The 25,127-nt window shown below is 40.9% G+C and overlaps 1 protein-coding gene across 6 annotated transcripts in view; it reads left to right on the top strand.

The window, feature by feature from the left end:
* The window catches only part of OXR1 (oxidation resistance 1), a 532,223-nt gene that overhangs the window by 451,659 nt on the left and 55,437 nt on the right, over window positions 1–25,127 (top strand). For all 6 annotated transcript variants that reach the window (XM_006274553.4, XM_014611619.3, XM_014611620.3 and 3 more), the window contains 3 exons: window positions 720–1,513; window positions 11,709–11,877; window positions 19,142–19,304. In XM_006274553.4, coding sequence (XP_006274615.1) covers window positions 720–1,513; window positions 11,709–11,877; window positions 19,142–19,304 — 1,126 coding nt within the window. The remainder of the gene's footprint in view (window positions 1–719; window positions 1,514–11,708; window positions 11,878–19,141; window positions 19,305–25,127) is intronic.

Below are 25,127 nucleotides of genomic sequence, written 5' to 3'. Positions count from 1 at the left end.
TAATCTTAGATTAATAATAAAGAATATATCTGTATAGATAGATATAGATATAACTATATCTTAGATGAGAGAGAAGTCACTTAACAGAGCAGTTCTCAATGTTTTGCACCTTATGTCCCACCTACATAAGATAAAAAAATCCTGGTCCCACTGGTTGACGAGTGGGGGGAGGGGAGGGGATCCCCCAGAAGCCAGTTGAAGAGCGGTGGGGCGTCCCCCAGCAGCAGATCGAAGCATGCAAAAGCGAAACCAAAGTCGTGCCATGGCACTTCCAGTTTCACCACCACGACCCAGAGGACCTTCGCGTCCCACCAGTTGAGAAACCCTACTTAACATATGAGATAGAGATGCATTGCTATGTGTCCGGTCTAATATAAAGTAGCAGACCTCCTAGTAGTATAGGTGGAGCTTGCAACAGCAAAGTTCTTTTACCCATCTAGCTTTTCTGCCAATATAATAAAGCCTATCCCAAGAGTTTCCTTCATAAAGCAATTTAATGGGGTTGGAAATCTCCCTTCTTCCTCCATATTGCTATACTAGTAAGAGTCTTCAGCCTACAGTTTATCTTATGATCATATGTGAAGATGATTTGCAATATGTTATGTGCTTACGTTTTGTTTAAAAGTTTCCTTAGTTCCTTTCAACACTAACTACTACTTACTACATTTATGAAATAATACATGAAAAGCACTTATACTTTCATTTTGTTTGCTTAACAGAGAGATAGAACAGTTATCTGCCAGGGATCTCTGCCACTTCAAGAAAAGTACAAGAAGCAATACAGATGAAATGGACTCAAGGATTCGAGATACTGGGAATGATAGTGCCAGCACTGCCCCTAGAAGCACAGAGGAGTCGCTTTCAGAAGATGTATTCACAGAGTCGGAACTCTCTCCAATACATGAAGAACTGGTTTCTTCAGATGAGCTTCGACAAGACAAATCTTCCGGAGCTTCATCAGAATCTGTCCAAACAATAAATCAAACTAGTGCAGAATGTTTAACCATAGTTTCAGACTCGATTAATGTTCCTAGTGATTTAAAATCCAGTATTGAACTGTCTGTAAATGACAGGAGGTTTGGTACCCATATTATAAGTTCAGAAACTGCTGAAAAGGAAATGAAGGGAGAGGACAATGTAGGGGAAAATGTTGCAAACATCCTTTGGCAGTCTTTGCAAGGAGCACTGCACAGCGAAGAACATAGCACAGTTGGAAGGGTTTGTACAGATCAGGATACCATGCTAGTCAGCACACCAAAAGGAGAGAGTGAGAAAAGGGAAGAATGTCTGCTTTGTGAAGATATCACAGACTCTCAAAAGAGAGAGACAATTGGCAAGGGAAAGCTAGTAAGGGAACGAACTCGAGATTCAGAGACAGAAGTGGAGGAGCTTCGTAAACTCTGGAAGACTCATACTATGCAACAAACCAAACTACAAAGAAAGAACATGCAGCACGATGCACAAAACGAATTTAAACTCAAACTGATGGCTGAAGGAGATGGACAAATGGAAGGTGAGCAAGTCAGAGTTTATTTTCAGGTACACTGCATACTATGTATACCAGTACTACAAAAGTGTTACTTTTTTTTTTTTTTTTTTTTTAATTAAAGAAAGCTGTCAGTGCATTTTCCTAGTTACTGTAAATTGTTCTTGGGAAAAACTGAGACCCTAGTAGTTGCATAATGAAATTTCTTCCTGGTTGGAAGTCAGACATCATCTGGCTGCCGAGTCTGGAAAAATTTGCTTTTTACAAAAGAAATGGTTTTGATGAGAGGGATGAAGTATAAGGATTAGGTGAGTTGGATTGGTCTATGTTGCTTCTACTTGTCTGCCTAGATTTTTGTCTTTACAATAATATTCAAATATCGTATATTATTAATAAAGTTTCAGATTGGCCATGACTGGATTGTTCAGTTCAGGACTCGAAACAAACTGTCCTCCTCATTATGTCAATTAAGCCCTAGTCCAAAAAGACCTTCTATGGATGAACTTTGCTTTTTGATGCTGAACATATGCAGTGTGGCTGAGTTAAATGGGAACTCAAAGGTTATGTAATTATAAAAGTTATTAGTGATTTAATGTAATGTTAAGGTTGAGATATTTAAGATACAGTTTTCTGCATTTCATTTTATTTATTGTGTCATTCCTTTATGGTACTGAAAATGGATGAGGTTAAACGCACAAAAGCCTTTCCCAGCAAAGGAGAGCCTGATAGAATGCAGAAAATAAGCGGATATTTGGTTTTCTACCTATTTTCATTCTTCCTAAAGGTCAATTCTAAGGGGATTTACCAACAAGGTATTCCGAAAGGCTCTTGCAGTAACCCAATTTTATATAAAAAAAAAAAAAAATAGCCTGCATTTTTTAAATTTTTTAAAGTCCTGCTCTGAATGGTATTATTTCAAAGTGCAAACAACCACTTTGAAGAAAGTGTTTGGTTTTTCACTTTTTTCTGTTAAATTGTTGCCTCATCTTATGATGCTTTTAATTATCACTCACAGAAGTGAGCCAGGCCTTTTAATCATGCCTTCTATAGGTCCAAAATAGTTACCAAGGGTAATACCTTTCTCTAACTAAGTTAAGTTCAATTAAGTCCCTAAACATAATTATAAGTGATGTTATCCATAATTAAGTATTAATATAAGTCCCTATAATTATAACTCTTTGTTATGTTTAAGAACAATGTTTAGAGCTTGCCTGGAACTTTTAAACAGATGCCCAAATATGAAGTTTTGTGTGTTTTTGGTTTTTTTCTTTGTCTTGTTTTTTGCTCTATTTATAAGAGTTAGTTAATTTTGGAAGATAAAGACCATTGTTGCATTGTTCTGTGATAATCTTGACTTTAATATCCTAAATTGCTATAGAAGTGGCATATTACTGAAGAAGTCTTCTAATTTAGCTTGATGGTTCTTGTGTCTTTTTAAAGATTAGAGCCATTTTCCACTGCTGCTAGTCACTGTCCTGCTCACAAATGAAGGTTTACAAGTAATTCAACTTACTGTACTTGACCTATACATGATCTTTTGTAATACCCTCCTATATTTAATTACTTTGCAAGTGTGCCGTTCAACTTGTGTTTCATCAGAAAGTTGGAAAGAACCCAACACATATATAATAATAATCTTCATGTCAGCGAATTTAGACTGTCAACTTCTGATATATTTTCACATGTGGATTAACATGGGTGTGCATGCTTCAGAGGAAACATTAAAAACTTGTTTTTGTTTGTATATTCAAAAGTATTTGGACATACAGTTCTTCAATTCCATGTACTTTTGTCATTTTTTAGCTGTTAAAACTTAGTTTTTGTAGCTGTACAGTTTCTTCTGTTTGGACAGTATTGTTGTCCTTCTGACTTTATATAAAATAAGAGTTGGAACTTAGTTTTTAAACCATGATGTACTGATAAAGGGCAGTCTCTCCCAAATATGGACTATAGAGACTAGCCTAGCAGTTGAACCACTATTAAAATTTAGTTCTCACATTGGAAAACTACAGCTTAATAAGTTTGACCATTAAATAGTACCTTACTCCAACAACACCTATATTTTCTTCATAAGCAAACTCTGAAAATAATAGTGCAGCCAATATCTCAAGCAGTTATGAGAGAATGAGGCTTTTAAACACAGGTGCTGGCAAGTAGCTGAAGTTCATTGCCTTGTGACCTCTATCAGCTCTGAAGCTTTAACATACATGACAAGGATCAGTCCTATTTAATTAAGTTGCAACTGTTATATTTCCATCTATTTAAAAAGTGCATCTAAGACCATACCATCTTGGCAAGTAGAACAACAAGTGAACTTGGGGTGTCTTGATGGCTTTGTGATCACACCAGATTTGCTTGTGGGTTTTTTTGTTTGTTTGTTTTGTGGCTCCTCTTTCCAAGGTCTGATCCAAGGGTAGCTTTCAATTTGGCCTCTGAACTTCTTTTCTGGGGGTGCAGTGTGGTTCAGCAAGAGGGGGATAGCCAGACCACATTTGCCAGCACAGAACACGGTTACTAGCATGCTCGATGTTTATAAATGGAGAGAAGGAATTATCCTTGGTTTGCTTTAGTTACCTTCTGTCCTACCTAGAATTGACCTTTAGGATGGTTAGAGGGTAAAAGTTTCATGTTGTTTAGCTACTAGACAATGTTTGAGACTTGATATTCTCTCCCATATGCAGCAGGGATTTTGTCATAAGGTGTCTGTGTTTTACTTCCTTGGTGCACAGTTTTTAATGTAAAGGGATATTTGAGCTGTGATCATGCTGCAGTACTGAGGTATATTTTGATATTTTAACAAACTTAAATTTGAAGCCTTTTCCAGGCCTTATTTCAAGATTTTTCTGCTCTGTTTTATTAAATTGTATGATATTCCATAGACTGAAGAAGAGCTTGGTGCAGTGGGATGGAGCAGATACAGCATATATCTATTGTGAATAATCCCTTCTTAAATTATGGGTCTGTCTCTAATTATTCATCTGGAGTCCTATAACTATCAAATTCTAGCTAAAATCGGTTATTTTGCTCTGTCAGTTTGTATATCAGTTCACATTTTTTTTAAAAGAAAAGAACTCTCTACTGTTTTTAATTCAGTGCCACATTTTAAACTCAAAGCAGTTGAGAACTGTATACAGTTTCTTTGATGGTTTTCTTATGGTATCTTCCTATATTGATATTCACTATAATGGAACACTTTCAGTTCAAGAAATTCTAGAAATCCTGCTACTCCTAAAGATTTTTGATGGTGGAAAATAGCAACGTAGCTTCTAAATTCTGGATCTGCTTCCTGAGATGCCTGGCAGTCTTACTAACATCTTCTTTGACATCCCTTCGAAGTCAGCAGGCCAAACCTGCAGGCTAGGGACAGACATTACACACAAACCGGTATAAGTGATCAGAAACTGGCTTAAATGTGTAATAGAACAGATGTTCAGTGCACATAAACCAGTTTGAAAATAGCTGAAGCCAGTTCAAGATAAACCTGGTTGAATGTAGTATCAATCTTAACTAATTTGGCTCAAACTGGTTTATGCAATGTCTACCTTAGACTCCTTGCTGGTTTAAGATAAACCAGACTCCCCCAGCATCCTGACATGTTCTCTGGGCTGGGCAGGGTTCTCTGCTCCACAACAGGCCTCCCCCTCCCCTCTGCTCCTTGGCTGCAGCTCTAGCACAGACTGTGGGCTGCTTCCCCCCACCCCCTCACCACTCCCTGCTACGCAGGAATTCCCCCCTCCCCTCTACCTTGCTGAGGAGGTTTCTGTATATTAGCTAGCAGACCACATGCTAGCTACCAACAGGCAGAATCAGCAGGTAGCTGGTAATGTCCCTCTGTTGTTTTCTTAATGGGATGATAAACACTATGTTAGGGGTGATAAACACTGTTATCAATTCCCTGCTGGGCTAATCAGAGCATCCTGCTGGCGTCAGGTCACGCCCGTCCCCTTCTTCCCCCCCCCCCAGTTCAGTACTGTGGAAGGGATGGGAGGGCTGCTCAGGTGTCCCCTAGTTTGTAGCCTGAGCCACTGCAGGCATGTGCCTGCATTTCTGGGATGTCTGTGCAGTTACAAACCAGTTTAACCTAGCCAGGTCAGACTAACCTGCAAAGATTGAATCAATTCAGGCTCAAGCTTTTTGAATGTCTGTCCTTAGCCACAGCATTAACTTTTTTTTCTCTCTGTCAAGACACCTATATCTATTATAAAAAGATAACAATATATTTCTGTACTGTGAGCATAGGTTCTGTGACAGACTGGGATTTATATAATCCTTCTGTGTTAATATTGTTCATATGTTAAAACGTTGTGCAACTCAGTTTACTTATAAAGCTAGCACTCATAGAAAGAAGGCTTAATAGATTCCCTCCTAAGTGCCAGGGTTGTGGGACAAGATGGACCTGTAGCATCCACAGAGTCTTAGTAGCTTTGACATATCAATGAAATTAGATGGCCCACACCCAGGAAGCTGGGAGGGGAAGGGGGAGATGAGCATAACTGCATAGAGGGGAGTATGAAGTAAGGATTGTCAGTTCCTTGCGAGGGAGTCTGGGGTCAGAAGCAAGTTTGGGAGCTCTGAAGAGGTTGGAGAGAGAGACTGGCGGGGAAGATTGTGGGGCTCAGGAGTCTGGAAAGACTGAAAAAGAAACAGCTGAGTATTTTGGCGGGGTTCCCAGAACTGTGCAGGCTGGACTGGTGACAGAGGGACTTCATAACTCCTGTGGGGGTGTTGAGAACCTCTGCCTAGGTGGTCTTTGTCCCAATAAATGTCACCCAGTTGAAGAAACTGCCTGCTTTGCTGCTTGAAATGTTGGGTTGTGTTGGGTCTTCCTAACAAGAGGTAACATTTCTCTCTGAGGAGTAGATCTACAGTAAAATCTCCGCTATCCGGCATTTAAGTAACCGGAATACTTTACTAACTGGAATTTCCGGCTGGCTGGCCAGATGTGGTGAAAGGGCAGTGGAAAGCTTGCATGCAGTGGCAACTGCTGCCACCCACCACCCTGCAATGCTGCTGCTCTGTGTGTGGTCACTGCCAGGCTTCCCCCTCCCCGCTCCGCCAGCCAGACATGGGGAAGAGGGGTGAAGGAAAGCTCACACGGCAGCTTGCGCTCCCGCTGCTCCGCACTGCTGCTTCGCTGTGCTTCTGCTGCTCCGCATGCACTGCCCTGCACTGAGCACCACTCTGCCATGCTGCCACTGCTCTGCGCTGCACCCTGCAGCTGCCGCCACTCTGCATGCAGCCGTTCCTCCTCCCCCCCCCCCCGCTGGGTTATTTCAGATAACCAGAGTTTTTAGTGTATATATAACCAGCAGTCCCCTTACCCTGGGGATGCTGGTTAACAGAGATTTTACTGTATATGCCAGTCCTTAAGTCAAAGCCACAGAGAGCCAGGGAATGTGAGGGACTGAAAAACCAGGATTCTCAGTTAGGAGCCTGGGCTCCCCCCTTATTCTGGAAGCCAAATCTAGTCTGCTTTGGCAGTACCCTCAAAGACCAGACAAGGCCACAAGAGTCCTGAACAGGTATCCCTTGTAAGGCTCACTGTGACTGGTTCTGTTTAATTGTGCATTAAAGAGGACTATTAAAGAAGAAATGCTACCTTCACATTTTCAGTTGAGTTGAAGTTTTTACCATAGAACTAAAATCTCGTAACCCTGTTTCTAAATTTGCAGTGCATTATATCTGATGAGACCAGCAACAGTGATAATCTGTGTGGGTAAAAATATTGGTCATAGGACCTGTGCAACTTTTCAGTAAGTAAATGAGTGAAATGGAAAAGAATTGCCCACTTCATAGATACTTCATAGTTTTTTGGACATAATTATCCCAATAACGTAAGATACAACAATGGATTTGGGTCTGTCTTTAAACACTTTTTTATAATGTGAATTAAATGTTTGTTTCTGGTTATCCCTTGTAGTATTAGTTGGCATGTGTTCATATCTCTCCAAGAGCTCTCTGGAAAAGATTTGCATGAGGTAAGGTTAAATGTACAGAATCGAAGGAATGAAAATACCTCTTGGTTGTGACACTGGACTAGGATTTTAGGAAATTTAGGTTCTGTTCCCAGCTCCTTCCAAAACATTGTATATGTACTACGGTCATTGTTTCAGTTCTTTGGTATAAAATGAGATAATGATAATGATAAAATGAGATCAATGCTTTGATCTCCTAAATGTATTGGGCTCATTTAGTCAGTCTTTGTGGTCTTCATGTTTTATATGGTTGGCTGTCTGAATGACCCGCATTGCTGTTGACAACGTGAATAATTTAGAGAAGCTTTAGGCTCTAATTTACATGGAAATACAGTTGACACCCAAACAACTTAATTCTCTATACATTCCTGAGTGATGCTTAGTACTTTTTTTATCACAATTGAGGATCAGAACCTCAAAAAATGTTTTGCATTTTCCCCTTCAAATTGAAGTGTCTCATCTCATGCAATCCCATCTTCAAAAAAAAGGTTTTCTTTGGATTGAATTTAGTGTTATGGGTATTGGAAATGTAGAGCCTGTTGAGGGGATAGTTTATTTGGGGTTGTTCCTTATCTATTTAGCTGGTTTGGTAATCTATACATGTTATCCAAAGTTCAGGAAGGTTTCCTTATGCCACAGGTCAGTTATATTTTGTCACCCCAAGCCAGAGTTGGCAACTCAGCTCCTTTCCACAGACCACAAATCTCAGCATAGCTACATGCCACTTCTGCTTTGTGCTGCCTTGAGCCAGATCCAACCTCTTTGTGGGTCAGATGAGCATGGGGCCATAGGCTGCTGACCCCTGCCCTATACAGCCAATAGTATAATCTAATGATTTTTCTTCTGAGCTGGTTTTAAAATGCAACATTCAATATGCTTAATCATGTGCTCTTTTTTACAATTCTTAATTTTTATGGTAATAACATGGAAGTAACTTGAGAATGTGAAGAAATCTTAGTGGTGCAGTGACACAGCAAAAATTTATTATAAGATCTTAAGCGTCGTGCTGGGGCAGACCAGTGGTCCATCTCGCCTAGTATCCTGTTTCCAACAGTGGCAGTAGTGGGTGCTTTAAAGGAAGAGCATATGAACTGGGTAGATTTAGAGTGATGTATTCCCTGTTTACTACCCTCTATGGTATCCATTGTCATTGTTTAGAAAACACACCCCTGACTTTGTTTAATAGTTATTAATTGACCAATCATGCATGAACTTGTCTAGTCCCTTCTTGAATATATCTGCCTCTACAATCTTCCATGGTAATGAGTTTCATGATGTGCTGCGTTTAAAAAAAAAAAAAATTAAAAAAAAGAGAGAAAGAAAGAAAAAAAAAAAGTGCATTTGCATGTTAGTTTTAAACCTGTCTCATGCCAGTTTTAGTGAGTGCCCCCTTAGTATTCTGTTACCTGGTGAATAACAGTTCCCTATTCACTTTGTCCATACCCTTCATGATTTCATAGACTTATATATCATAGAGCCTCTTCCTTTGCAAACTGAAGAGTCATAGGTTGGAAGGAACCTCAGGAGGTCATCCAATCCAACCCCTTGCTCAAACGAGGACTGTCCCCAACTAGATCATCCCAGCCAAGGTTTGGTCTTAAAAACCTCCAAAGATGGAAATTCCACAGCCTCTCTAGGGAGCCCTTTCCAGTGTTTTACTATTCTCCTAGTGAGAGAGTTTTTCCTAATATCTAACCTAAACTTCCCTTGCTGCAACTTGAGACCTTGGGTCCTTGTTCTGTCATCTGCCAACACTGAGAACAGTCTAGCTCCATCCTTTTTGTAACCCTCCTTCAGGTAGTTGAAGGCCCCCCAGTCTTCTCTTCTCCAGACTAAATATGAGACCTAGTCATTTTAGTTTCCCCTGGTATGGCAGCTGCTCTGTAACCTTGATCATCTTAGTGGCCCTTCTCTGAACTTTTTTCAGTTCTGATGTATCCTTTTTGACATGTGGAGACCAGAGCTGCACACAGCATTCAAAGTGTGGGCACACCAGGGATTTGTATAGTAGCATGATAATATTCTTCATTTTGTTTTCGGTTCCATTCTTAATGATGCCCAACATTTTATTAGTCATTTTGGTCGCTGTCCCCATTTGAGCTGATGTAGTTAAAGAAGCATCTACAATGTCTCCAATGTCTCTTTCCTGAGTCATAACGGTGAGCTCAAAACCCAGTATCGTGTATACAAATTGAAGTAATTTTTTTTCCAGGTGCATTGTGTTGCATTTCTCAACATTGAAGTTCATTTGCCTTTTTTGCCCACTAATTTGTTGAGATCTTCTGCAGTTCTTCTCCATTATCTTGGAATTTGACTACCTGAAATAATTTAATCTCATCTGAAAACTTAGAGATTTCATTGTGCATCCTCATTTTCAGGACATTGATGAAAATGTTGAAAACAACCAGGCCCAATCCATATCCGTGTGATTTCCCCGTCTTTACCCTCCCTCCATCCCAGATAATGGCCATTTAACTTTAACCTTTGCTTCCTATCTTTTCACAAGCTATCAGTCCCTGAAAGAACCTGTGGAAACTCGGTTATTTTTTTTAAAAGCCTATAGTGAGGGACTTTGTAAAAAGCATTTTTGGAACCCCCTTGTCCACATACTTAACAGTAGCAGATTGGTGAGGCAGTATTTCCCTTTACATAAACCATGATGACTCTTCCCCAGCACATTATATTTGTCCATTATTTTATTCTTTATTATAGATTCTACCAGTATGCCAGGGATGGAAGTGAGACTCGGGTCTGTAATTCAGTATCAACTCTGGAGCCCTTTTTGAAGATGGGTGGTATATTGGCAACTGCCTACCCTCTGGCACAGAGGCAGTTTGTAATGATAAGCTACATACTATTGATGACATTTTGTTTGAGTTCCTTCAAATTTTTTGGGTGGATGCTGTCCATTCCTAGCAGCTTATTAGTATGTAATTTATCAATTTGTTCTAAAACTTCTTCAATTTTTCTCTTCAGTGTGATTCACTCTTCAGACCTATCTGCTAGAAATAATTGATCTGGTATGAGAATTCTCCCAATATCTTGTGCAGTAAAAGCTGATGTGAATAATTTATTTAGTTTCTTTGCCATCCTTATCATCCCTGAGCATATCTTTTAAACCTTGATCATCTAATGGTCACAATTCTCCCACTGGCTTCCTGCTTCTGATGTACTTAAATAAGTTTTTTGTATTAACTTCAATGTCTTTTGCAAAAAAGATATATTTAGCGTCATTCCAAAAAAATAGAATACATTTGGAAAAAAACCCCAATATACTGAGTTGATTTAAAAAAAACAGACACGTGACTAAAACATTACAGTTTTTGTCCTGTAAATGTGTGTTGCAAGTCTGTTTCATGTTACTATCTCAATAAGGTTACACTTCATAAAACATAACACTTTTTTAAAACAATAGGAGAGGATAGAAAACAATTTCAGTATTGGACTACAGATCAAGAATTTTTATATGTCCTGATGCATTTTTGAATCCTAGCTGTAAGATTGCAATGTAATAATGTGGAATTTGAGGCACTGAGGAGAGAGAGATTAGAAAAAGCTAAATATTTATCTTGGCATTAAATCCTGTGTGTTGCTTTTCTGTATGCAGATTTTGTTTCAAAATAAGCAGGGCTCTCAATGAATAATAAAAAAAGACTTGTAGTTAATGCACCTATATTTGTGAGGGTTTGGCCAGGTCGTAGGTGGCTATTCCTGAGAGGCTGCTAGGGGAAACCTGAGGATCAGCAGGATGGGGACACAGGTTACCAGCAGTCCAAGACAAGCTGAGTTCAGGAGCCAAGAGTCAGAGAACTGGAGGTGAATTCCAAACAGGATCCAAGGTCAGGTTCCAGGAAGTCAAGCTGAGTCAGGATGCTGTGGAAACCAGAGCGAGTAGAGCCAGTGCTGAGAGTCAGGGGAGATCCAAGATCAGGGTCAGAAAAGCCAGAACTGAGAACTGGAGGGCAGTGAACATGAGGCCTGATGGAACAGACTGAGGCTGTGTGAAGGCATGCCTGCACCCTGAGGCTGCAGGTGTGCTTATAAAGGATAAGTAGCACTTTCAGTAGCTAATCTGGCTGCAAAGAATTGGGGAACTTGTATTAGCCAGGGATTAGGGACAGGTGTGGTAGCTCAGGTACTTAGCCTAGCCAGGCATGCTTAGAGGCCCTGACAGTATTGCTGCAAACACAAGTGTTTGGTGCAACAGAACTTTACAGACTATCTTTATTTTTTTTTTTCAATTATAGGTTCTGCTCTTGTGAAAGAGAAGAGAAGACATAGATCTCACAAGTTTTTGTGTCTCAGAATTGGGAGGCCTATGAGAAAAACATTTGTATCTCAAGCAAGTGCAACAATGCAGCAGTATGCACAGAGAGATAAGAAACATGAGTACTGGTTTGCTGTTCCACATGAAAGGTAAGAAGAGATCAGAATGTAAAATCAACAGCTTTCCCGTATCAATGTAATCTGCCATATCTTCCTCTACATCCAGCTTTTCTCTCTTCTTTGTATCGGCATAATAAAGGGCAAATCTCTACAGGCATCCTAAGCATTACGGGCCTTAGATCAGGGTGTCAAACATGTGACCCATAGGCTGGATTCAGCCCATTAAGCCATATCATCCAGGCTCTGATGCTGCTCGTGGGTCTTCTAAATTGACCCACAGGTGGCATACAAAGCGTGTCTGATGTCCCTGAGTGTTCACACAGTACCCCCTCCAGCTTGTGTCCCAGAGCTGTGGAGCAGCTGTCATATATGGCACGGCCCTGGAGTAGCTGGAGCAGGACCATGCCACACACAGTACCCCTCTGGCTGCTCTAGGACATACGCTGGATCTGGAATATACATATGGTCTGAGTTCAGTCTGACCCTGCACCACTCCTCTGATCTGCAGGACTGGATCAGTTTGATAGCTCTGCCTTAGATAAACCTAACTTGGCCCATCTGACTTGGTACTAAATTTCTTCTCACAGGCAATGGGCATTTATACATGTGCTCTGGGAGGCATGGGAGGTGGCGGGGACGGCGGTGCTTTAATTAGCACAGCTCCAAGAGGGCTCATCAAACAAGCTTTAGTTTAAAGCACCCCGCTGCTATTTTTCAACACAGGGATGCTGTGATATATGTGATGCTGGAGGCTGCTGGAGTATAGTAAATTCCACATTCCAGGAGACTTGATCAAGTCTGCTCCAACGTGCTGGAGTTACAGCACATTGGAGCAGGCTCCCTGCACGTGTATAGGAGCCCCATGTGCCTTAGACCAGGGGTATGCAATGTTTTTGACTGGAGTGCTGAAAAAACTGCAGTATCTACCTTGTAAGATGCTGGAGTACCAGCATGCCAGAAAGACAAAACCAGGGCAGGGAGTACATGGTAGGACTCACTGCATATTAATATAATTAGTAAATGTTGCTTTTTTTTTTCTTCACAGTAAATACCAGGTTTTCAAAAAAATTCTAAACCTGGTGAGAATAAATAACTTCATATTCTACCTTTGTACTTGTGTATTCTTGTTTTGTTAAGTATGTTGTGATGAGGGTGGGGGGGGAAAGGGAAAGAGACAAGGAAGAGAAAAAGGAGAGAGCGAGAACAAGCTAGAAAGAGGAAAAAGAGAAGAGAAACAAAAAAGAAACAAGGAGAGAGAGATAAAAGGAGAGGAGAGAGAAAAGAGAAAAGTAAAGAAAGGAGAGAAAAGGGAGAAAAAAGAGAAAAAGAGAAGAAAGAAAAAAGAGTAGACAAGAAAAAAAGAAAAGAGGAGATGAGAGAAAAGGAGAGAGAAAAAAGAAAGAAGGAAAGAAAAGGAGAGAAAAACCAGAAAAGGAGAGAAAGGGAAAGAAAAGAAAAAAGACAACAAAGAAAAAGAGAAAAAAAAGGATACAAAAAGGAGAGAGGAAAAAAGAAAAGAAAAAGAGAAGAGAGGAAGATAGAAAAAGAGGAGAGAGAGAACAAGGAAAACGAGAAAGAGGGTGTGTCCCTTGCTGCCCAGGTCTCCCACTGCTACTGGCTACGGCTTGGGCCCATTGGTCCAGGGCAGCATCTAGCAGACAGAGGCAGCAACACCCCAGCAGCAGTCACCAGGGCCAAAACACTCAGACCTCCCTGATGGTCCCAGAGCAGGGGGAGCCTAGGCTCAGGGTTGGGAGGGATGCCTGGACAGGGCTTGGGAAGATGGATGTCCTGTCCCATCAGGGCACGGACAGCACTGTGGTTGTGGATGCTTGAGCCAGGTGCTTGGGGCACGGTCCGGGTGATGTGGGGAGGAGCAGGAACAGGGGGAGTCACTGCGGGCAGGCCAGCCCAGCAAAGCTTCTGTGAAGGTGGCAGCTGGAGGAGAGCAGGTGCTAGGTGGGAAACAGGGGCTGCCCCGGGGCTCCACAGACTTGTGCCATGGCAGGTGGGCAGGGGGACCCAGCAGCACCTGAGGTTTTTGGTCAGCCTGGCCTGCATGACTCCATGGGGATGGGCCGTAGCCACCCTGTCCGCAAAAGAATGCCACCTGGCCAGGGCAGGATGTCAGCCCCGGAGGGGGGGGGGGCTCCCAGCTCTGGATTTAGCCTCCCTGAGCACTGGGCATAGCTCGAGTGGGGCAGATCCACCCTGAGTTCAAGGGCCCGGCTGCATGGCCCAGCCACAGGAGCCCCCCAGGCTCTAGAAACACCTGCTGTGGGCAGCACTTGGGGCTGATCCGACTGGGAGCCCTCCACAGTGCCTCCCTGGGCCCAGGCTTACCCACCTGCAACTCCCTTCCAGGGGCTGGGCTGGGCTGGGCTGAAGGGCACAGCCTGGGGTCCACAGAACATAGACAGCATCCCTGTCTGTATTATGATCCCATCCCTGGTGCCTGCTGCGGCACTGGGACCTGTGGGTGCTCTGGAACCGGAGCATCACCTTGACATTTTTTAATAATTTCTTCACACACTTTCTGGCATGCCTAGGAAAATGTCTCCACATGCCACTAATTAGCATGTATGCCACGGGTTGCCTATCATTCTTGTAGATTATCATACTCCACTTTTCTGTCATGGTGGGTCTTTTGGCATTCTGGCATTCTTAGAAATAGTTCATATCAACTTTAGAGGAATTTAAATGAACCTTCCCTTCCTACTGTGCAAAAGAGATGAGATGAAGGATACTGCTACAGAGGGTGACATCTGCAGACAGTGACCAACACCCCACAGTGGTGAAGTCTTGAAATACTGGAGGTTTAAATAAGCTTTATGCAGTTACAGTTAATAGCTTTCTTTTTAAATGCTACTTCCTTACAATATTTTACATAGGAATTTTTAAATTGAAGTTTATTTGCTTGCAGTCTTGAGACACCACTTATTTTAATCGATAGTCTGAGACCTCCTCCCACTCAAGGGCAGGCCTGTAGATCAGGTTGTGTGAGGTAGCTTGCCTTGTTATAAATTTAAGTGGGAATACTGTCCAGTGACTTCCCCATCTCCACCAGCCTACTGAAACTAGATTAAAGCATGTTTTTTCCAGAAGATACCTAGTCTTAATTTTAAAGACTCCTACTACTAAACTTTTCCAGAGTTTAATTAGCTTTGCATAAATTAATTTTTTTTAGTTTAAAATTTAATTAGTTTTGCAATAAATTGCATAACACCATGTTGAATATTCAGTTTCGAGCCACCAGACCTTATTATTTCAACCTTTTACCTGTCAGCAAGATTGAAAAGTCCCTTGGATACCATTTTGATGTGTCAATACCTATATATGTAATCAAATAATCTCAGGTTCTCTTTGAGCTGAATAAGGGGCTTCATTAAAGTCCATAACCACCTTTGTTTCCTAACCTCTGCATCATTTTTAGTGGTCCTCCTTTGTTCTTGCTCCAGTATTTCCATATCTTCCTTGAAGTGTGAATACCTATTTTAGTAGTAGAGTGCTTGATTTAAAAAAAAAAAAAAAAAATCCTGTTAGCTCTCATTGGTGGGATGGAATGACCCAGCTCATATTGAAGGTGGGGTGGCGCTAGAACCCAGATGCCACTATTGCTACTTTTCTCTGCCACGTAGCTGTGGCACACACAGAGTGAAGCATCCAACCATGTCATGGCACAAGAAAAGCACCCCGCTGCTGAACAACACTGACGTTTCCACTCTGTGAGCTGGATCCGGTGGGTCCATGAGCTGGATTCAGCCTGTGGGTTCTAAATTGCTGAACCCTGCATTAGCTATTTCAGCGACAGCATTGTAGTGGGAGTTCCTGCTGAAGTTGCAGACGAGGACTTACGAAGGGTATTATAAGAGTGACTGCTTTCTAAGACAGACCTCAGTTCTGTTGGTAAAGCCTACATTTTTGTCCCAGAGGTATTTGCCTATATTAAAATGTTTTGTGAAATTGTAACAATTTTAATCTTGCAATTCAGATCACCTTTGCATTTACCAACCCAACCCATGCATAATTTAGCCGGCAAAGATTTTATGTAATCTGTATTGTTATTTTAAGTAACTGTTAAGTGATGATATGGGATTCAGGACTAGTGTATAAGGTATTGACACCACAGCTCATTCAGTGAATGACAGAAAGGCTTTATTTACTACAAATATTCAGTTAAATGAGCCTAAAGCAAAGCAAACTCCAGTATTAAACCAAAATGGAAAGAGGCAGTCTCTGTCTTTTCAGCTTCTCAAGTGTGGATCCTTTCACCATTAGATCAGCTGGGCACAGTAGCAGTTGTTGTCAGAGTGATTACTCATTCTTGAAGTGCACCCTATTATCTGTTTCGTTCCTTTCTTTATACCCATTAGCTCAGCATCTTCAAAGCTTTCTTGTAGTTGTGTAAATCAGGAGAGAATTCCAAGCAGTAATTAACAGGAAAATCCTGTTAATCAAACTGTGCATTATTGGTTATCAGAAATTCTCAATTTTGATTGAATTACCTTTCTCAATAATAAGAGGTTAACAAATTCTACTAAATTGGAATATATCAAGTAATTGATTAACAACCAGGAAAATGTAAGGTTTTTGAGGAGTTGTCTTTGGAAGATCAAGGGAACCACTAATGCAAAACGAGACAGAATCAGGAGGAGACACCTATTGAAGTCTATATGGAGAATGTCTCTTCCTACACATAAACATGAGTTAATGGTAAATAAATATTTATTATACTAATTGAATAAGGATAGACATTTCATAGAGTTACATACCAAACAAATAGGAACTTGCTTAAAAATCTTCATAAATTCAGTAAAGATAAGTTGGAAGTGTTGCCCGCTTATTTCTTTTCGGAAGGTCCAGTCTCAAACTTCCATCCTTTTGCAGTATGCAATTGTCATCAATATTTTATATTTTATCTTCTGTGAGTAGGCCTAACTCAGCTTGAGTTTCACAGTCATCAGTAACAGTTATAATGGACCAACAGCCAGTCCTAAGGAGGACCACTAGTGGTAGTCCTACTTTTGAAGTCTTTCCCAATTAACTACATTTTGATATTTAATGTGTTCTGTTAATTCCACAGACTGCATATTTTTTTTTATCAAAATGTCATGTAATACTAAATCATATGCCTTGGAAAAAAAATCAGAATGCTGTATTTTCTAACATACAACTCATGCTTTTTTTCCCCCCCTTGAACTGAGCGCACCCAAATTTGGTTGTGCATATTAAATAGCAAAGCTGATTTTCTGCCTGGGATAGAAACACCCTTCAGCAACTGTAGCATTATTATTCAGGGAGTTGGCTGATGGAGTCACTCCACAGGTGTTAACATTTATCTCTCCTTTTGAATGGCCTTGATGTGTAGCTAATCAACCTACTCTTCCTTAGATAGGCTGACCATAAGGACATCTGAGATGCTGCTGCCTCCCTCTCCCCCTCCCACAACCCACTTTCCCATGTCAGCGGCACTGCTGCAGGCAGAGGTGGGAGAGGGGTAGCATGGTGTGCCAGGCCCACCCACCTGCCTGACACTCCACACTGCTCTGCTTCCCTGCCAGACTGCATTTTGCACCCCTGCCTTTCTGGGATGCTCATTTTAATTCACACCAGCCGGCCAAGACCAGCATCCAGAATATGGGACTCTCTCAGCTGGATTAGGACATATGATCAACCTGTCCTTGGGGCAGTTTTGCTAGCTGCTCCTACTCTCTGGTCTCTGGATTTCTCTAGCTCTTTTCAAAATCATATATCTACACATGGAGACAATCTTCTGAGCAGCAGCTGGGGTTTTGTCTTTAAGCTGAAAAAGGAGGATGAGTCAGCTGAAAATTAAGTTCTATCCCTGTTCTGTGCTATCATAACTCTGGAAAAATCTTTTTCTTCAGTTTGCCTTTCAAAGAAAAGATGTGCGTTACGTTCTGGGGTATATTGTATGTGAGAACATATGACATGTCGCATCAACTTTATAATAAAATTGGAATTATGTTGATACTGTTCTATTCCTGAATTTTTTTTTGCGTTTCCAGTGTTCGTGAAAAATTAACATTAAGGACCAAGAGAATGCCTCAGCGAGTTTTTTTTGTTTGGGGGGGGGGGGGGGTTAAGACTCTTGATTATAAGTTACAGGCCAGTTTTGTTTTAAAATGTTTTTATTTGTAACATATTCTGCCTCAGCTCCTTTTGCTATGAAGCCCATCCTCCTCCTCTTCTTTCCCAATACATCACTTTAATATCCATTATCTTTTTTTTTTAAATCATTAAAGTTCATAAAATTAACATCAACTTTCAGACAAACACTTTTCATGTGCTATTTTTATCTTTAGAAACATGTATAGAAAAGACTCCAATAGAGCCCTCTAAGAACTTTTTCCTAGGCAATTAGATGTGATCTCTGACTAATCTCTAAATGACAGTTAAGGCAAGATAGCACATGTGTTCTCTTCTTTCATCTCTGGGCCAAATCTTGTCCTTAGTGTTATTCCAAAATACCCAAGTCTACCACAAGGGAAGCCCTTGGAAAAGGGAAGGAAAGATTCTGAGTCCCACTCCCAAAGGTAATAAAACTATCATGTCCATGGTGAACAAATATTGTAGCATGGGTAGGTACTCTTTTCCAGCTGTGGGCTGAAATGATCCATCCTGGATAAGAGGAAGGTAGGCACTAGGACCTGGCCACTGCTTGTCTGTCCCCATAAAAGCATGTGTAGAGTGCCTGCAGCCAAAGACGGGAGCCCACTGCTGAGCCCCAAGTCCATGGACTAGATCCAGTCCATGAGCCATAGTTTGCCAAACCCAGTTGTAGCAGCTCCACTCTGCCATTCCCATAAATCTCCCATGCACTAAGAATTCTCAGAATTTCATAACACTTAGGGACTGGTAACAATTTTCTGTGGCATCCTTTGGCATCCTGCTGTCCCAAACTGTGGAATCATATCCAACTTTCTGCCTTTGGGACCTACAGAAACCAGAACGCTATTTGCTGTTTTCTGCATTAGTACCTGAGGGAGACAATGAGGAAATGCAGGTGCAAGCCTGTCTATTCAGATTTTGGCTTAATCTCCATGTGAAAAACTCCTAATTTTGGACATTAATGTATTGTGCTAATGGGTGCAAATCACAAGTAAGCTTGCCAAGTAAAGCCTTTTTATCCACTTTTAACATCAGGCACCACATTGGAAAGAGTATATATTAATTATGATGACTTTTCTAATTTCATACAGTTGTAAAGCAGAAAAAAAGGTATCTTGACATATTACCACCCGCCTAATTTTATTTTCCCCCCCTCCTTCAGGACAGATCACTTGTATGCCTTCTTTGTTCAGTGGAGCCCAGAAATCTACTCAGAGGATACTGGAGAATCCATTAGAGAGCCTGGGTTTATAGTGGTAAAGAAGAATGAAGAGTCTGAAGTTAGTGAGGATTCCACTAATGAAACTGCTTCTAAGGAATGGGAGGTAGGAAGAACATTGTCAAATCTTTGCTTCCCTATCCTTTTAAACATTTTAAAGTATGTTTTGATGCAAATAAAGCTGACTTAAGAAGAAACTATATATCCATATACATGAATTACTAAATTCATAGTATATTTTATCAGTTCGTTTACAATAATCACTCAGTGGTTTAATTTATGCCATCCTAGCTCTAACATCAGTTCAGGCAACATTTCATTAATTACAAATCCATATACAGAAAATGGTATTCTAGAACACAGTATGCATCTGAAAGTGATTGAAAGAAATGTAAGCAGAGAAAAATTTTTATCTCATGTACCAAAAAAAAGTAATTTTAATGGAGCAGGCTTAGTCAGTCAAACACATTGAACAGTCCTATTCTGGCTTCACTCTGCATTCTTGTATGAATTCTTTTCACTTGCAAAGCCTTGTGTGAGAATCTTAAAATATAGATAAAGCTAACATACAAGAAAAGCAGTAATATGTCATAAGCATGTGTACACATTTTATAAATTGTAAATTTTTGTATTAACGTGGAAATCATATTTTTCATTTAAAAAACCTTGTTGCCTGGATTACTATTTAATCATAAATATATAGTAACTGTTGGCATGCATCTGCTTCTTTGTAATAAAATGATGATTATCCTGTACATCAGTGACCATTGTGTTTCTGTGGACACATCCTTATATTTGTATGCAGCTAACATAATTGTATGTTTTTAAGTGTGCACATGAAGAAAGGTGCTTGTAGTCCTGTGCAGTCAAATTTGTCCATCAAAAAGTTCTCCATTCTAATGACCTGTACACAAGTTAAATATGGTCTTTAATAACAATAAAGATGTATTTTTTGTGTTGTCTAATTTGTATAACATATGCAAAGCCCTAACAATGTTTGTACATACTGTATTTTTGTAACATATTGGACTACCAGAAATCTTATTGTTTGTTTTCTTTTCCTTTTAAACATCCAACTTTTTTAAAAAATCGTTGCATTATACTAAACACAAATACCAGCATTTTGAGAACTTTTTTCTATATTTTTAGACCCTTGAAATAAGGACTATAAGTGAAAAGTCCAAGCTCTATAATACCCTTGTCAGAAACTTTACAGCATAAGTAGCTCATTGCGAGTGTTCGGAATGCTATTCTAACTGAGTCTCTCTCGCATGCTGTACATCATCAGGTCCTCACTTTAAACCCTTTTCCACTTTGCTTTGTATATTGATGCCCAAATCCTGGTCTGGTAATCCGTTACTATAACTAGAAAAAGAACGCATGTGTGAGTGAACGTTGGAAGGTTCAAAATAATGCTCTTGACAACTGGGCCCAGGCTTAAAGGCATTTAATATACGGTAGTACCCTGCACATCATGGCTTGTGTTTCATTTCAGTAAACTTTCCAGTATACCTCGCTTTTCCATACTGATGAATGAAGCCAATTTTTTTCATTTTAAAATAATTTAGGGCCCAAACTCCCTTTCCAGGCTAAACCCCAGTGTTCCTGAGGAGTTCCTATCACATGACATGTAGCAGTCCTTTCCCTCTCCCTCAGACATTAACTGTACCACTCCTTTTTCTCACTCATGGCATGTGGAGGGAACCTACAAACCAAGCTGTTTGAGTCTTTTTCATGGCAGTACTCTATGGAGACCAGGCTAAGAAGAAAGGCACTCGTTGTGCAAATCTGTTGATTTTGAATATCTAGTCCCCTTAAAATAGTAGGGTTGGAGTGGTGTTGTAGCCATCATAGTCCAAGAAATGTATGAGAATGAAGCCCATAACTGTCAACATTGCCCAGTTTAAGAAAGACAAACATCTGCTTCTTAAAGAAGCCACAGTGCCACTTAGGGGGCGGCTAGAAAACCACCTATAAGAACAGAGAAAATCTATTAGAATGTGTGTTGGGAGGAAGGAGAATAATGTAATGGCCTGTAATTTAGATCTTGAAACTTTGGTTACCTGATTTATGTTTCAGCACAATTGCAAAAAGCTCCTTTCACGTTCAGATACAGGCTATACACAAACATTTTCATTTGTGCTGGAGAAAAGCCTTTCAAAGTTCAAGAGATTTCTTGTGGAAGAGAACTGGCTATTCTGCAAGAAGTTAGGATGGTATCACATGTTCAATTTAACACTACGTGCATTTACACGTGTGCTCTGGGAGTTGGGAGAAGGGATGCCTTAATTATAGCAGCTCTGAGAGCTGCGCTAATTAAAGTACCCATAGTGTCTCATGTCTCAGTATCCCTGTACTTCAAAATGGCGGCAGGGGCAGTTTATCCACGGCTCTTCAAACAAGCTTTTAGATTCAAACAAGCCTCCCACTGCCATTTTGAAGTGTAGGGACGCTGATGCACTAGACAGTAGAGGCTGCTGGAGTACAGCAATTACCACAGTCCAGCAGACTCAATTAATTGAATCTGCTCCAACAGTCTATAATTACGGCACCGATAGGTTGTACTACAGTATGCACCGTAATTACAGTGCATTGGAGCAGGCTTGCTGCTCATGAATTGGAGCCCTAAGTGCAGTTAAAATGCAAACAGAGGCATGTTCAAGAAGTTTAGCATGTGTTAAGTGACCTCATGGCATTGCAATGTTGATTCCTTTCAGGTGAGAGTTTTCTCCTAATACTCATTTTAATAGATCACTATTCCAATGATTCGTGACTATTACAAACATGTAATAAGCCCCCTGGATCTGTTACATATGAGGAAGCTTTCTCTTCTGATCTAAGTTGAGTGCCTGTACACTTCCCTTAGAGAGAAACACCCAGTATCTCGCAATCCTCTGCTCTCCTTCCCACCCTTCATGGGGGAGGGAGGGAGGAAAGGAAGGAAGACAGGCACTGGTTCCTTGACAGGTTGCCCTGGAGCCAGCAGTCAGGGAAACCTGTGGGGACCCTGGCCCCTGTCCTACAAGTCCGGATGGAGTTTGGGGGAAGAAGGCACTTTCCCTAAGTGGGAACCATCCTGGAACCCTGCCAGGTTCTTGCCATTGGAAGAGCCCTTGTGTAGTGCCCTCCTCAAACTCCACCCAGAAGAGTGCAGGCAGGGCCAAAGACCTAGAGCTGCTAGATGGTTCCAGCCCTGAGATAATTCCTTGTCCCTTCCTGCTTTGCAATCATAGAAGCATTGTCCCCCACCCCACTCATGCCTCTGGTTGCACTGGGATGCATGAGGTGGTGGGAAACAGCTTTGCTCTGTGACTGCAAGGATGTCTGGGCTTGGGCAGCCTTGGAACCACAGAGGATTTCTAGGGATTGGGTTTAAGGATGCTGTTCCCCAGCCTAGTTCCTGGCCCCAGGCTTTAAATGCTACCCAGGCAGGGATTGAAAGCCCCGGGGGTAGGAACCAGGGCCAAAGAAGTTATCCTCTCTCAGTGCATGGCCTGCAGACATTTAATTCTGTGTATGCCTCTGGGTGGCACACCAGTGGATGCATCTACACATATATTAACTTGCTTTAGTTAATGCACATTAAGTCTAGTACCTCCAGGCACTTTTACATGTGCTCTGGGGGTGGGGACTTTAATTAGAACTCCTCTAATTAAAGCACCGCTGTGTCAGCATCCCTGCACTTAAAAATGGCAGCGGGTGATGGAACTGAAGGTCATTTGATTAGCTTTAGTTCAAGCACCCCTGCTTCCATTTTTAAACACAGGGACACTGATGCACGAGACACAGGAAACTGCCATACTTCACCAGACTCTTGTCTGCTTCGACACGCTGTAATTCCAGCACATCGGAGCAGCCTCTGTGCTTGTGTATAGGTGCCCTCCATAGTGAGGTACAGTACTAGGAAAATGTGCTTTAGCCTGACTTAATGTATATTAATTAAAGAGCATGCTTTTTAAGTGATGCTTAATGAGCATTAGCCTATTTTAATGTGCATTAAGTAAAAAGCACGATACAGACACACATAATATACACACACCTGTATATACACCTATATACATATGCGTACATACACCTGTGTGTATGTGTGTGTGTATATATAGTTTTTAAGTGATGCTTTAATGCACACTAAAATAGGCTAACGTGCATTAAATTGCACAGGTAGATGTACTCGGTGTGATTTAAACCTGGGGAGTTGGGAAAGGGGAATTTATCCCTTCCTTTGCTTCCGCACACCTCCAGCTTTAAATCACCCCAGGTGTCACCCACCTGGATTTCACAAGGCAATTTAAAGTCATGGAGGTTGCCTATTGATAGCCTGCTTCCTTCTCAGGCAACAGAGATGACAAGCTTTCAAGTTATGGGATCCCCATAGGGGGTGGCCCAGAGAATGGCCCTCTAGTGACCCCTGGTTGGAGAGTTTGCTTGTATAGCCCTCCAGTCAGGATATTAGAAGTCATGCATGCTTCCGCTCCCAGCCTAATTTTCAGAAATTCTTACTGGTAGAAATGAATGTCTGTACTTGGCCCTATTTTTGTGGCAGAAATTGTAGGCAGATGACAATTAAATGTACCTCAACCTGTCAGTCCAGGAAGTTAAATTCCAGTAGTTTTTTGTAAGGTGTGCTAGAAAATATTAATATGTAGAGCAATCATAAATTGGATTATGTAAATGACACTCCAATACACTGCACTTCTTTCAGTTTATAAATTCTCTTTTAAAATTCCTTCCTTTATCTTACTATCTCTCTTCTGTCAGCTGCTGGCTATTTCAGATGTTTCAGCAGAGCAGGTGAATAGTGTCTTTGTAATTTACTTCAGAGCTGCTCCATTACTAGGATGAAGGTTAAGCATCTGTCCTCCAAACTCCTTGGGTAAAGTTGTAACCATCTGTAGCTTCTGGGAAAATAATGTTTTGTTGTTCAAGATCCTTCAAGATTTTGTTCTCAGTGTGCTGCTTGGAGTTCCTGAAATAGTAAGGGAGCAAAGAAAAGCAGTAAATGGCTTCTCTACATTCCTCTGTCACTTCTCTGACATGTCTCAAGCTTCTGGTACTACTGCAGGAACACTTTAGTAAGGAGCCTATCTGTGGAACTGTTCAGGCATCATCAGTCCCTACTACTGTATTTGGCAAGACTTGGTTCTTCTGTAGGCTTTTACTAATAAACTTGCTATGGCATGCTCTGTGCCTCAAAGGGAGAGGAAAGCAAGAGAGGGAAGCACACTGTTAAGGAAGTAAGCAAAGTGCAGGTCAGTAAGATTCAAATAGTGCAAGGAAGGTTTGGCCTCAGACTCTTATTCAAAGATTTAGGGAATAAGGGTGGAGATACTCTAAGTAGAAAATGTACATCATGTTTACTTCTCATGAACCTTTTTCCCTGAAAAGGGGCAATCTCCAATGTTTTGATCTCCAATTACAGGGTCAATGTTACTGTGATCCACAGTGTTGCATAGAGAGCATTAAAAAATCTAAGTGAAACGGCTTGGATTACTTTTGAATATTAAACATTGCACAAGTTTATAGGAAACAGTACATAATTCAATTTGCCATATTTTGGTGGTGTTGGTTGTAGTTATGTTGGTCTAAGGACATAAGCAGACAAGGTTATTTGGGTAAATGTGATAACTTTTATTAGACCAACCTAATAATTGGAAAAATTGTCCTTTGCAAGCTTTTAGACACACATAGAAGAAAAAAAACAACTGCGTACCAGAATGTATGCACACTGAAAATCTATCAAAGATAAAAATACTGAATTACCTGTGGGTGCACATTTCTCACAAGACAACCACTCCCTCTCCAGTCTCTCGGTTCTAATCCTCAGAGGGAATTTTTGTAGATGAGCCAATTAACTTCATTTCATAAATCTACCGGACACAAAAAATCATGGACTAAATATAGACATTGGCACATTATAACCTGTCTGCCA

This window comes from Alligator mississippiensis, chromosome 3, assembly GCF_030867095.1.
Source record: "Alligator mississippiensis isolate rAllMis1 chromosome 3, rAllMis1, whole genome shotgun sequence".
Classification (NCBI taxonomy): Eukaryota; Metazoa; Chordata; order Crocodylia; family Alligatoridae; genus Alligator; species Alligator mississippiensis.
The sequence above is the reverse complement of the archived record's forward strand: the minus strand, read 5'-3'. Positions and strand labels throughout refer to the sequence as shown.